We start from the raw sequence: 13195 nt of genomic DNA on the forward strand, positions 1-13195 counted from the left end.
TTCCAACCTGTGAGCCTATGGGGGAACTACTCATCAAACCCCAGCAGAGACTGAAGGGAGCCTTGGGTCTCTTCTCATCTCAGGGCTAGCACATTTGGTCATGAGGCCAAACTTGGGGCCACCTTCCCCATTAATAAATTGTTGTACTTTGCAAACCGAATGCATTTTTATTCAGCTAAGGATATGCTCCTGAAGATGTGTTGTTGTTGTTATTATTGTTGTTGTTGTTATTGTTGTTGTTGTTTACAATCAAGTGTAATCCAGAAAGCTAACATCAGATTCTACGGTTGGCCCTGCAGAGCTATTTAAATCATAAGTGTTGTATTTGGATATTCAGGGCAGAGTCTATATATAACCTATAACCAGTCATCTAGGGAGAGAGGGGTCTTTACTGTATGTCGCTTTAATTTTTTCAGAATTATGTGAACACAAAGACTTCTGTAAGTAGAAAAACAGAGAATCATCTATGATCCCCCATTCTGCCTTCTCTTGGAAAAAGAGGAAGGGAAGAGAGAGGGAGAAGAGAACGCAAGAAGAAAGGAGGGGAGAAGGGAAGGTCTTGGGTGTTTCTGTGTTACCATTTTGTAAACAAAACAACCAAAATGAGCTTGAGTAAAGGAAAGGAGGAGGAAGAGAAAACCAGGAAGAGCTGAGATCTGCCCAGGGCCCAGTTGGCCTTGTAGGGCAAACACACCCATCTGAAGAGGGCTGCAGAATTACTCATAGGATGAGCTCAAAATCGAATTTCTTTGCTCTGAAGGTTTGTGCTGCCTCTTTCTAAAGTCTTTGCAGGCAACAGTTAACCTCTTGCATATTTGGGGAAGAAAGACAATTAAAGGACAGGGGCAGCATGGAGAGTCAGCGGCCTCCTAACCCAACATCCAAGTGACCATTATTAATAAGGGTTTCCTCTCAATGACCTGAAAGAACCAAGAACCCTATTATTTAGCTTCCTATCTCTCTTTCCACTCAAAATTGTACCACATTTCCCTATGTTACTTTCTGTGTCTCCTTCATTGGTCTCCATGTGACCTATTATGCTTGACTGACCAATTGGCCATCCACATCGGGACACTTTATGATCACAAGACATAACCTCTGAATAAATGGTCTTGAGGAGATCCTCTTACTCAGGTGCCAACACTGAGAGTCCCAAGAGAGCAAGGACAAGGGGTTTCATCCTTTCAGAGGGTGCCTGATACCAGTCATTTACTTAATGTCTGCTTCTTTACAAATCTGATCGCTTACATGACAATGACCCCAATGCAGGGCAAGTCCATATATCATTTTTCTCTTTACTTGAACAACTCTTTTATTGTAAGGAAAGTTTAAATTGACACCAACTTTTCATGGATAGTAATCTTCATATTCAATCAATTTTTAGATATCAATCATTGTTAAATGCAAAATAACATTGTTGTGATCAAATGTTTATTGGGCAGGGCATGTTGCAAATTCCATTCTTCGCATACATAATGATTTGCAATTTGTAACCAGACCATTTCCACTTATCTCTATGCCCTAACATTTTACACGTCACCATTAGACTTTATGATTATAAAATCACTGATTTTACAACATTGATTAAAGGGTCTCTATCGTTGAATACTAAAATCGTTTCTACTTGTTTGCTAATGAAAACAACAACAACAAAACCCTGCAGTGAACACTTCAACATTTTTCTTCTAAGTCCTCTCCAAATGCAAAATCTTAGAAGTATATACATTGTACCAAAGGCAATAGACATATTAGCACATACGGTCCTTCCCCAAGTATGCAACAAGTTAACCGTTGCCTGAAAAGACTTTAGAAAGAAGCCATAGCAAATCTCTTCCTTCTAAGTGCTTCTGAGTCCAGCAGCTTCCCCAGGTATTGCACCAGTGTGAAGCAATCCACTCTATAAATGTTTGTTAATTAAACAGTGTAAAATAGTAATTGTTCATGCTTTTTAATCTACGTATTACTGGAGCTTGCTCTCTGAAGAGCCCCTGGGAGCTGTGGGCAGAATTCTCCATGGCACTGTGCATGGTCTGGTGCTCAGAATATGCAGAAAAATAAGTACAATGGACAGCTACAGAGCACTTGCGGCTCATTGAGACCTCTCTCCTGCTCTCTGTGAGAGAAGATGTGGACCGTTCACCTGAGCTTGTGTCTCCTCACATCCGAAGCCTTGCCATCACTGCAATGGTTTAACCCAGCCATTTGTAACTGGTACAGGTTTTTCTGTAGATGAATGATATGATATCCACCTAGATTTGGGATTAGAGCCATTACCAACCACAACAGGGAGAGATGTTCACTGAGACACAATTTATTTTTATATGGGCATCTTTCATACCAAGAGTCATAAAAACACCCACTGCGATGCATAAGCTAATGGTCCTTATAGAATGCTGATTTTTTTTCAATGTTTATTTAACTCTCGATGAAAAACAGGTTGTTTTAGTTTCTGACAGGCAACTGCTGACTTTCCCAACAACCCTGCAAAAGAAAATCATACCGGAGGTTACGAAAGACCCCATATCCAGAACGTCGCGGTTGACCCTTTTTTAACACCTCAATCAGATCCACAGACATGCAACAAAGGAAGAGAAATAGGAGGGGGAAAAAGTCTCAGTTCGCACCACCAGGGAAAATACGTCAACCAAGTCAGGCTTATCTCCCCACCTCTGAAAAGAAATGAAAAATACTCTCCCGTCTCTCCCTCCCCAGTAAGTGTGCGGCCTTTCAGCTGCTCTCGGTGTTTGGCTAACTTGACATTTCAGTGATAAAGTAAGACAATTTGAGGTACAACACATCAAGTACAGCAACTGCTCCCCTGAGAGCAGGAAAAGGATCGATGCCTATGCCGTCAGATGCTTTATGTCCACGGCATTGTTTTCATAAATTAAATTTATAACAGACCGATTGTTCTCTTTGGCTCTCTCGGGGAAGTCAAACATCACCGCTCTCCCCTAACATGACAGCAACAGTTCTGCAGACAGATACCTTGCTTTTCTCTCTCTTTTTCACTCCCAAGAATGATACCAACTGCAGACACATTGGGAAATGTGTACATCCCAGGGAACAGGGAACACAGATAGCTTAAACCACACAGAGGAGTAAGCCTAGTAATGGCAAAGACTTCTATTCCCCCAAAGGTTCAAATGCAAAGTCTGAAACCAGAGTGTTTTAGTTAGGGTTTTACTGCTGTGAACAGACACCATGACCAAGGCAACTCTCATAAGGACATAATCGGGGCTGGCATACAGGTTCAGAGGTTCAGTCCATTATCATCAAGGTGGGAGCATGGCAGTACATAGGCAGGCATGGTGCAAGAGAAGCTGAGAGTTCTACATCTTCATTTGAAGGCCACTAGCAGAAGACTGGCTTCCAGGCATCTAGGATGAGGGTCTTGTAGCCCACACCCACAGTGACACACCTACTCCAACAAGGCCACACCTACTGCAACGAGGCCACACCTACTCCAACAAGGCCACACCCACTGCAACAAGGCCACACCCACTGCAACAAGGCCACACCCACCCAACAAGGCCACACCCACTCCAAAAGGGCCACATCTCCTAATAGTGCCATTCCCTGGGCCAGGCATATACAAAACATGATAAAGAAAGGCTCATGGGGGGGGGGGGTCATAGAACAAATCTATATCCAAAATGCAGAAATTCCCTCTCCTGATAGGGTGGCTTCAGGACTCTAAAGCCAACCACACTGCTTAATCCTTTTCCATCTGTAGGCTGGGAGATTAATCACAAGTAATATTTTTGTTTGATTTGATGGAATATGTGATTTAAGAATATATTTGTGGGACAGGCATGGTGGTGCATAACTTTAATCTCTGCCTTCAGGAGGCAGAGTCAGATGGATCTCTGAGTTCAAGGCCAGTCCAGTCTATGCAGTGAGTTATAGGATAGTCAGAGCTATGCAGAGTGACCCTGTCCTAAAACAAAACAAAACAAGCAAAAACAATAACAACAATAACACAAAACAAATGAACAAACAAAGATCATTTGAAGCACTGATCAGCTCAACTGTTAGGCCAAATTTGGAAGTTCACAGCAAGAACAGAGGCTTTGAGGAGCCGACACAGTGGGTGGGATCCCTCATGAGTTAGATGGTGCCAGACTCAGATCTTAGCTCTGAAAATTACTGTTGTGCATCCTAAGTTGCTTATCCTCCTTAGCACTTGGCCTTTCAGTGTACAAAACACAAGTCAGAGCCATTCCATAGGTTGTGGAGTATTAAATGATTACCTACGGTTTCAGTGTGACCCTGTCACGTGACATACACCGGGCAGTGAATATGGGGAGACTAACTCTGCTATTGTTGCTGCTAGGAGTGGAAAGTATTACCTCATAGTCATTCTTCCTTTGGCCCGCCCCCTCCTCCCTTCCCCTTTCCTTCCCCCTTACTCTCCCTTTCCTCCTTCCCCCTCCCCTCTTCCCCTTACCCTTTCCCCCTCCCCCTGTCCCTTCTCTTTGGATGCAAAGCAGGAGCCTGCAATCAATTTGTCAGGAAGGATTGAGTTCTCTTGCCCTACAGCAAGTCTCTTCACTCCGGGATTTACCTCCAGCATTTCCTGAAGCCCAGTGAACCAGGTAATTAACAAGGAAGGCTCCAGCCTGGTCACGGGTTATGATCAACACCATCCACGGTGGCAAAAAGCTATCGAGCTTTCACATATCAATTGCTCGAAGGTTTGGAGGATCCAGGGGTTCTGGTTTTCAATACCTTTCCACATTGATTAACAGGTGCTTCCCGGAAACATATAAACATAAATATGCCTTTTGAAATTGTTTCAACTCTGTATGGCAGAAAATGAGGTGCTCTATATCAGGAGTGTTGAAAGGACTCAGAGGGAGATGCTCGAGCATGCTCGGTGAGATTCTGTGAGCCAAAGGGACCTGGGAACTGTAGGCATCATGTTAACGAAATAGCACAGACCATGTTCCAAGCCTGGTCACGGTGGGAGATGAAAGGATGAAAAGAAAGAATGTGATCACTGGGACAGACAGAGGTGACTGCATGGGCGGGATGCCTGAAAGAGAGTGTAGCTTTCAGTGGGGGACAGAGCTAGTGGGGGACAGTACACACCACACTCTCCTATCTTCTGCCAGTGTGCTGATAGGGTATGAAGAGTCCCCACGAAATCCCACAGCAAGGGTCAATTCCTCAGCACAGCAGTATTGGGAGGTAGGTAGTGGAAAGTGTCTGAAGCACAGGGCAGAGTTCCTTATAAGGAATTTCATGGTATCTCAAAGGATTGAGCTCTCCCTCTCGCAGGCTGACTTGGTCCCCTGAGTGCCTGCTGTTATAAAGCAAGGCTGTGGGTGAGGCTGGGGAGATGGCTTGGTTGGTAAAATGTGTGCCTGCAAGGATGACAATCTGACTTCTCTCCTCAGGAGCTATGTTAAGAAATAAAAGGCAGCTGGGACTGGTCACGTGCACACACAAGGCAAACGTTCCTGGGGCTCCCGCTGTGGGGCCAGCCTACGTCACTAGCACTAGACCTTGCTTCAAAACCTAAGGTGAATGGCTTCTGGGGAACAATACTGGAAGCTGACCTCTGTCCTCTACACACATGTACACATATGTATAATCACATCTTCATACATGTGCATCCTCACCTAAAAACACGCACATGAAGGCACATGCATGCACACGGTCTCAAATAATGAAATGGAAGCAGGGTTTCCTGTGTGTCTGGTCTCTTCTGTGGACTCTCACATGACCTTCAGAACTAAAGCCAGTGAGAGCCTCACCCCCACTGAGTACATGCTGGTGCCCTGCTCTTAGAGCTGTGTGCCGATAGAAGCCTGTTTGCTCTGTAAGTGCCTGCTGATTCTGTCAACCAAACCCAACCACAAACCAGACAAAAGACATCCCTGGGCTGCAGTTCATGTAGTCGGCCTATCAGGGAGCAAGAATGGTACAAAGGCGCAGAGAGGGCCTGCGGAGGTAGGTAAACGGGAAACCTACAGCCTGCCCACAGGACCAGGCACAGTGAATTCTAGCCTTGGGAATAGAAAGATGCAGGTCAAAATCTACTTCTGAGCAAAGAATTAGCCTCGTCCACTGTGTAGCCAGTGTCTGGCACCTGCCTAGCTCAGAGAGAGCCGAGGCCCGGCACGGGAGAGGCAGCTCTGCTTCCGACTCCCTCCAGCATGAGAGTTCTTAGGCAGAGCATTTTCAATTTGCTGCTCAGCCGATCAAATGCTTGTCTTCCCAGAGTCATAGAGAAAGACGAAAACAGACCAAGTGACAAAAGTTTAGCATGTGAAGTCAGAGCCGTCTTATCTCCAATGAGCTGTGCAGGGCTGCTGTGCACATGAATGCATCCTCTGGCAAAGGCTGCCTTCCGCACTGCGGGCTGCTGCTTACAACTTCCCCTGAATTCCACTGGTTGGTAAAAACGGAGGCCCCACAGTTTGCCTAACACGCCAGAGCCAGGCTGTGTGTTAACGTTTAAAGGGACAAATTTAAAGAAGACTACGAAGTGATATTATTCTGCAAAACCCAGTTAAGCTCCCATTAAAATATTTAGAAATCTGTTTTCCCCTCTAATTAATTTCTCTGCAGGATTTGTATTTTAAAACAATGGCACTGGGATTAAACTTTATAGACAGCGGTGGTGGTTTCTACGACAGCTTGGACTTTAAGCAGGGCCAAGGAACATTTGAGCACAAGTCACAGGCTGAGATGTCACTTAAAACAGTGCGTGTCCACAAGGTAATATATGTGCATAGCTATCTAGCACACACAGAGATGCGAACTGGGTCATGTGCCGCATGCTAAGCATGTGGCCTATTCCTGAGCTGCACCCCAGCTTCTCCACAGGGCACACAGTAGTCAAGCATTTTCAGTGCATTTTCTTGGGTGAGCATCCCAATGTGTCCTGAGGCTGGGAGGTGGCTCAGTTGACTACGCCCCAATGGGTGGAATAGCCAACTGCAGGCAGTAAATGCAGGGTAGTTTAAGGGACAGTGGGAACGTGATGAAGTAACGGGATAAGTGCTGTAGTCATTTCTCTGAGGCTGGACCCCTTCACATTAAGCTGGGAGAAGAGACCCGTCTGACCCTTGTGCACAACACTGGCACTCTCTCCCCCTCCCCATTCCACCCATTTTTGGCTGCTGCCTTGTGTTGAGTCTTGAAGACATGGGCTCACAGAAGCTGCACTCTGGGAATACAGACAGCTACAGAGGGGCCCCTGTACTGAGGGAGCAGCCGCTGCAGAGGCGTGCACAGGGCGCTAAGGCAGAATGTGAGTGGAGCTCTGGGACTCCCCAAGTACAGCTTCTGCTCCTACCTTCTGAGTTGGTAGCAAGCACTGTCTTGCAGAATAACAACCCAGATTCCAAGTCTCTTTGAGGCTGGTCACCCTGGGCTCCCTCCGCACACGCCCTGTGGAGATGGAAAGCCCAGCTTGTTGGCCACAGACCAAGAAAGCTGTGTTCCCAGCCCGGCGAGAAGTACCACTGTTCTGAACTATCTTCTCTGAAGCTGCAATTCGGGCTTCGGAAATGCTTAGTTGTGTTCTTAAATATTGTGATGTTTTTGAGGCTTGAGGGCATAATTAATTAGAGTTGAAATAGAATACAAAGGGAGAGAGTAGCAAAATTCCCTAGTCCGCCAAGGGCAACCACGAACGGAGTAACGACTTCAATCGAAAACACAGCTCATTAAAGTTGGACCAAGGCATACAGGAGAACTGATCGCCCATCACTGTGTGTTTTGAATAGGGAGAGGGCCTGGCAGAGGTTCTGCACTGCTCATACATGTGGTATCACATGCACTGCTCATACATGTAGGGCCCCAAGCACTGCTCAGACATGGGGATCCCATGCACTACTCAGACTTGGGGATCCATGCATTGCTTGGACACGTGGAGTGCTATGCACTGCTCACACATGTGGGGTGCTATGCACCGCTCATACATGTGGGGCCCTAAGCACTGCTCGGACATGGGCGTGCCACTAAAAGCCATTTTCTGCTGAGTTGAATAAAACAGAGTTAGATTAAAGAGAATAATGACCAGTCTTGACTCCAGGAATTTCTGCCTCCCAAGTTGGAAATTGTTCATGCTAAGGACTTTTGTTCATAAGATACAACATTCAAATAAAACTGATACTATCCCCATTCACCTCTCCTAAACTCCCCAACCTAACCCAGGCACCACAACCCACCCCCATTTCCCTCTTGCACACTTAAGCGAAATGCTTAAACAAAGGCAGACATTCCAAGCCCTCCTCCACCTAGCCATTAGACACGAAAAGATCCATCCCCATTATCAACTAAATGTTTCCATTGAGAATGATTTTTGGAAGGGAATGTGGAGGAGAAAAGCAAAGGCCCTTTAAAAGACATCCATTTCTATGCATTAAATCAAATAAATGATAGATAACCGGCTGCCAGTTTGCCTTATAATCGCCTTCCTGCTTAAAGCAATTGCCGATGCAAATGGAGAATAATGAAGTCAAGCCGGTTGGTGCCGGTCTTTGATGGTGCCGCAGACTTCTAGAACCCACCGCGTAGAGACTTCTCGGGTACTGTAACGAGGCTCAGCTCTGTTGCTGTCTGGTTGATTTGCTGGGCTCAAAGGCTGCCTTGTCTCCTGACAGGTGAAGCCAGAGGACTGATGATCAAAGAGACGAAATGGAGAAGGGACCTCTCTGTGAAACGCCAGCAAAGAACCTAGCAGAGCTTGCCCTCGAGACTCTCCGGTTGTGTGAGTTCTAACAAAGTATCTGCCACTAAGTTCTTTCTTTCTTTCTTTCTTTCTTTCTTTCTTTCTTTCTTTCTTTCTATCTTTCCTTTTCTCATCTCCTTCTTCTGCCTAAAGTTTTAACTTTAAAACACTATGGTACAAACAACCACAGAAGACACGTAACTCGTAAATAATCACCTTATTTACCAGGAGAATGACACTCACAATGAGCTAGAGTGTGGGGGTAGCCATCAAACATCGGCAAACTGAGAAATGCCACATAGTTCAAGGGCATAGAGAATGCAACCTCCCTGCCTTGCTCAGGGGACTCTGAGATGACCTTATCACTGCAGAAGCAGACAGGTGTGTGCTTAGTCCATGACACATAGACTCGCCTGACGACCCGCTGATTCTGCTCGGCACTGTACGGCCAAATGAACCGAACACAGTTGCTCCAGTGTGACGCTGTAGAGGGGGCCTTACAGCAGTGTCACCAACCCAACGTCACACTACCCAGCTGTGGAGAGGAGTGGCACACTCACAAACACGCCTCAGCCTCGTCAATGGCGTGCTATGAGACTCGAGGAATGACATGGTATCCTCAAGTGTGCACAAATGTGCCTCAGCCTCCACAACGGCGTAGGAACCAAAAGGCCATACACTGCCTAAGTTCACTTAAATGAACTGTTCACAACGGGCAACTAGGTAGAGACATAGGCTCTGTCTTTGGATTGACAGAAGCATTCAGATGAAATCAGGTGATGGTGAAGGTTACTTGGTATCGTAAATGTACCAAACATCATGGAGTAGTACAATTTTAAGTGCACACGCGCGCACACACACACACACACACACACACACACACAGACTACACACACGTGAGCACATACACACACACATAATGGCAGCATTGATCTGAGGTAAGTGCATGGATGGTGGTAGCACGTTTGGAAACGCTCTAGAGACTTGTTTCAATACTGTTTTGAAATAAGAAACAGGGGAAGGAGGAGGAAATCAGCCTTCCCCGCAGTGTCCAGAGAGAAGTGGACAATCGTCCCGGTAACCAAGGGCAACACCGCTCCTTACAACGAATCCTGGAAAGGCGAAATTGACATGGGTGTGCCACGGAAGCCACATCTGCATTTTCTGCTCTGCAGTATCATGGGGAGGACCCTCATTCTCCTCTCCCGCACTCTTCCCATTCCTATTCTGTACAACGGCAGGGAGCAAGAACGTTCATACCTGTGGAATGTTCATACCTGTGGAACGTTCATACCTGTGGAGTTCCTCCTCTCAGCAGCCATCACCACTACACTCTCCCCGTAACTTCCAGTATTTTAAGTCATGATGCCTTATTGTCCAAGAACACTTTTAACTTGCAAGACCTACCTGGACCTAAGTTTAAAAGCAGGAATCAAACCTCTCACAAATAAACCTGTCGGGTTATGTAAGCACCCCACAGGAACCCACACCTGTAAGCGCGCTAGGAGGTCTGGAAGTTTCAGGGGGAAAGAAGTGAAGTGCGTTGTCGTGAACCGTCATCTTTGTTCCATGATAAAAGATGTAAAAATCATTAAAACAGACAAGTTAGGGAGCAAGATGCAAGGCCGTGATTATACAGTACTTAAAAGACTTCCTCTTAGAGTTTAGGCTCCTCAGGGATGAGCTCCCTCCTCTGCCTAGAGACGCAGGCTGCACACTGCCGGAGAGCATGGGACCTGGAGGGGAGTAGCACTGGGCACATGCGTGGAGAAGTAGAGATGTCCCCCCACAAGTAACAGACAAAAGTCACAACTGCATAGTGCTCGAGTTTGTTCCAGAAGACCGTACGAGCATTTCATTCCGCGCTTAGAGCTTCCATGCACCCCTGGATGTCACAGGTCAGGACAATAAGACTTGGGAAGTTTGAGGATTTCTCTTACAGTATAGCAATAACCAGGAGAAAAAGACTAAGTTACCCTAAAAGGCAAAGCCAGAATCTGAGCAGAAAAAGGGGGCGGGGCACTAAAAGCTGGTACTTGTAGAAAGCCTTTACAAGTGGACTCCGGCCCAAGAGACAGGAGATGGCTCTTCAAGGACAGTGGAAATAAAGGGACAGTGGCTAGGACAGCAAGTGGGGTGAGACCCTGAGTAAAAGCCTGGCTGTATACTGAGGAAATGCAGTGTCTCTCTGAAGTAAATTCTAGGTTTAGTAAATCATGAGTCCTCTGAAGGAGCTGAGCCAGTCAAGCCCAGCAGCACACAGAATTGCCCGACCCTGAAGCACACGACTCAGCAGCCTGTTGTGTTTTCTCCGAGTATGACTCAAAAGCAGAAGACCACATATTGAGAAATGCAGTCAAAGCCAAGATGCCCAAATCAAAATATACAGAAAATGAGAAAAGTCACAAACAGTGACATATGGGCACAATGTCTGAAAAGAGAAGTGAAGAAGAGGAAGATGCTGTCCAATCTTACCACTAGAGAACCATAAACGCATACAAAGTTGTGTGGAACGTGGTTTGTCCTATAGGAAACCATTCTTTTACACATGACTTTTAAAAGTTGAGACAGGATCCCAAGCAGCTCAGGCTGACCTTGAACTCACTGTGTAGCCGATGATGTCCCCACATTGCTGACCCTGCTGCCTCCACTGCTGCTGCTCTGCCCAGCTTCATGTGGTACTGGAGACAGAAGCTGGCTCTTTGGGCGTGAGAGGCAAGAGCTCTACCCATGCAGATGCAACCCCAGTTCTGTGGCCAACCATTCGTGTGATGGTGACCTACAGAGATTCGTTTCAGACAAAATTCCAGACAAGCTTAGCCTTCTTGAGTACTGGTTCTTTGAGTTCTTCTGGAAGAGGCTGTCTGACAGAGTGTGTAGAAGCCAAGGAAAGAGGAAGACAAGGCCCCATGAGCAGGTGGCCAATGTCTGAGAACCTCAGGGCCATGTGACCAGGCGGGGGCTTGAATGTTAGGGGAGGAAGATGGAAAGCCCGTCCTGTTGGTGGACTGTTAAGAAAAACTACTCAAGTAAATCTCACCCATCCCAGAACATCAGACATCAGGGAGCTAACTTCCCTTGTGGGATCAAGAGCCCACACACAAAGAAAAACAAAGCTAGCATCACACTTAGTGGTGAGAAAACAGCATTCCTGCTGAGACCAAGAACAAAGTGGGCTGTTTACTCTCTAATGTTTCCTGCCGAGCTGGAGTTCCACTAACACAGCACACACAAGACAATACAGGTAAAAATGTTGCAGAGGAGAGATGGGCCTGGGGCTGGAGAGATGGTCAGTGTTAAAGTGCACACAGACTTGAGGACCCTCAGGTCACAGCTGGGTGGGTGTGAGAGCCTGCCTGTAATTCTAGCCCTGAAGGAGGTCTCCAGAGAAAGCTGGCGAATGACAAGCCTTGTCATCAGCAAGCTCTGAGTTTGACTGGGAGACCCTCCCACCTCCCAATGAATAAGTTGGAAGATCAATGGAAGATGATTATGGATGTCAACCTCAGGCCCCCATGTCTGCATGCGTGTGCCTATGTATCCGCACCACATTTCCACACGTATGCAAACATGCATAGACACATATGCGCACATCGCATACCCATGGAAAATTAGGAAAAAGAAAAAAGAAAAAAGGGAGGGCTACCTTTGTTCACAGAGACCATGGTTGTCGATGTAGAAAACTGAATTAAAATTAAAAAAAAAAATTCCAGAATTCACAAGAGGTTACAAAGAAGAGTTCAGGATACAAAGTCAATGCCAAAGCCTGCCTCTTCTCTGCTCCAGAAGCAAGTCAAATTTAAAATAAAATAAATACACTACAGATTTCCTAATTGTTTGGTGTCAGCACCCAGGAAAAGAACTACTTAGGGGTAAATATAACAGAGCGGTGTCTTACCACTTACTCTCTTATTGTTGTGATAAAACACGTGACTATAGAAGAAACAGTTTATTAGGGCATATAGTTCCATAGGGAAGACTCTGCACTAATAGTGAAGGTACAGTAGCAGGTTGCTGTGTGCTTACAGCCTGGATTGCAACACAAAACGGAGCAAACTTGAAGAGGTTCCAGTCTTTAAACCCTCAAAGCACACCCACTGTGGCATACTTCCTGCATGACAAGGCCACACCTCCTAACCTTCCAGGCAGTCCCATCAACTGGGTAACAAGCAATCAGAACCCCAAGACTATGAGGACATCTCCTTCAAACCAACACAATGTTTGTCTTCCTGGGTCTGGGTTTACCTCACTCAGGATGGTCTCTTCTAGTTCCATTTGCTGGCAATTTTCAGGAAGTCATGGTTGAGTAATATTCCATGTAAAAATGTACCGCATTTTCTTCACCCATTCTTTAGTTGATGGGCATGAATGTAGATTCTAGCTTCTGGCTATTACAAATGAAGACACTATGAACAGAGTTGAGTAAGTGTCCCTGTGGTACAGTACGGCAATCTTTTGGGTATATGCCCAGGGGTGTGCTAGCTGGCTCTTCAGGTAGATCTATTT

General features: G+C 46.1%; 1 protein-coding gene across 3 annotated transcripts in view; it reads right to left on the bottom strand.

Annotated features, from left to right (window-relative positions):
* The window catches only part of St6galnac3 (ST6 N-acetylgalactosaminide alpha-2,6-sialyltransferase 3), a 515349-nt gene that overhangs the window by 163587 nt on the left and 338567 nt on the right, over positions 1 to 13195 (bottom strand). Inside the window, exon 4 of one of the 3 annotated variants that reach the window (XM_039102132.2) lies at positions 1415 to 2481. The exons of the other annotated variants lie outside the window; for them this stretch is intronic. Coding sequence (XP_038958060.1) covers positions 2412 to 2481 — 70 coding nt within the window. The 3' untranslated portion in view covers positions 1415 to 2411. Of the gene's footprint in view, positions 1 to 1414; positions 2482 to 13195 lie in introns of those variants that run through there. 3 annotated transcript variants of the gene reach the window in all.

This window comes from Rattus norvegicus, chromosome 2, assembly GCF_036323735.1.
Source record: "Rattus norvegicus strain BN/NHsdMcwi chromosome 2, GRCr8, whole genome shotgun sequence".
In the NCBI taxonomy this organism is placed as follows: Eukaryota; Metazoa; Chordata; class Mammalia; order Rodentia; family Muridae; genus Rattus; species Rattus norvegicus.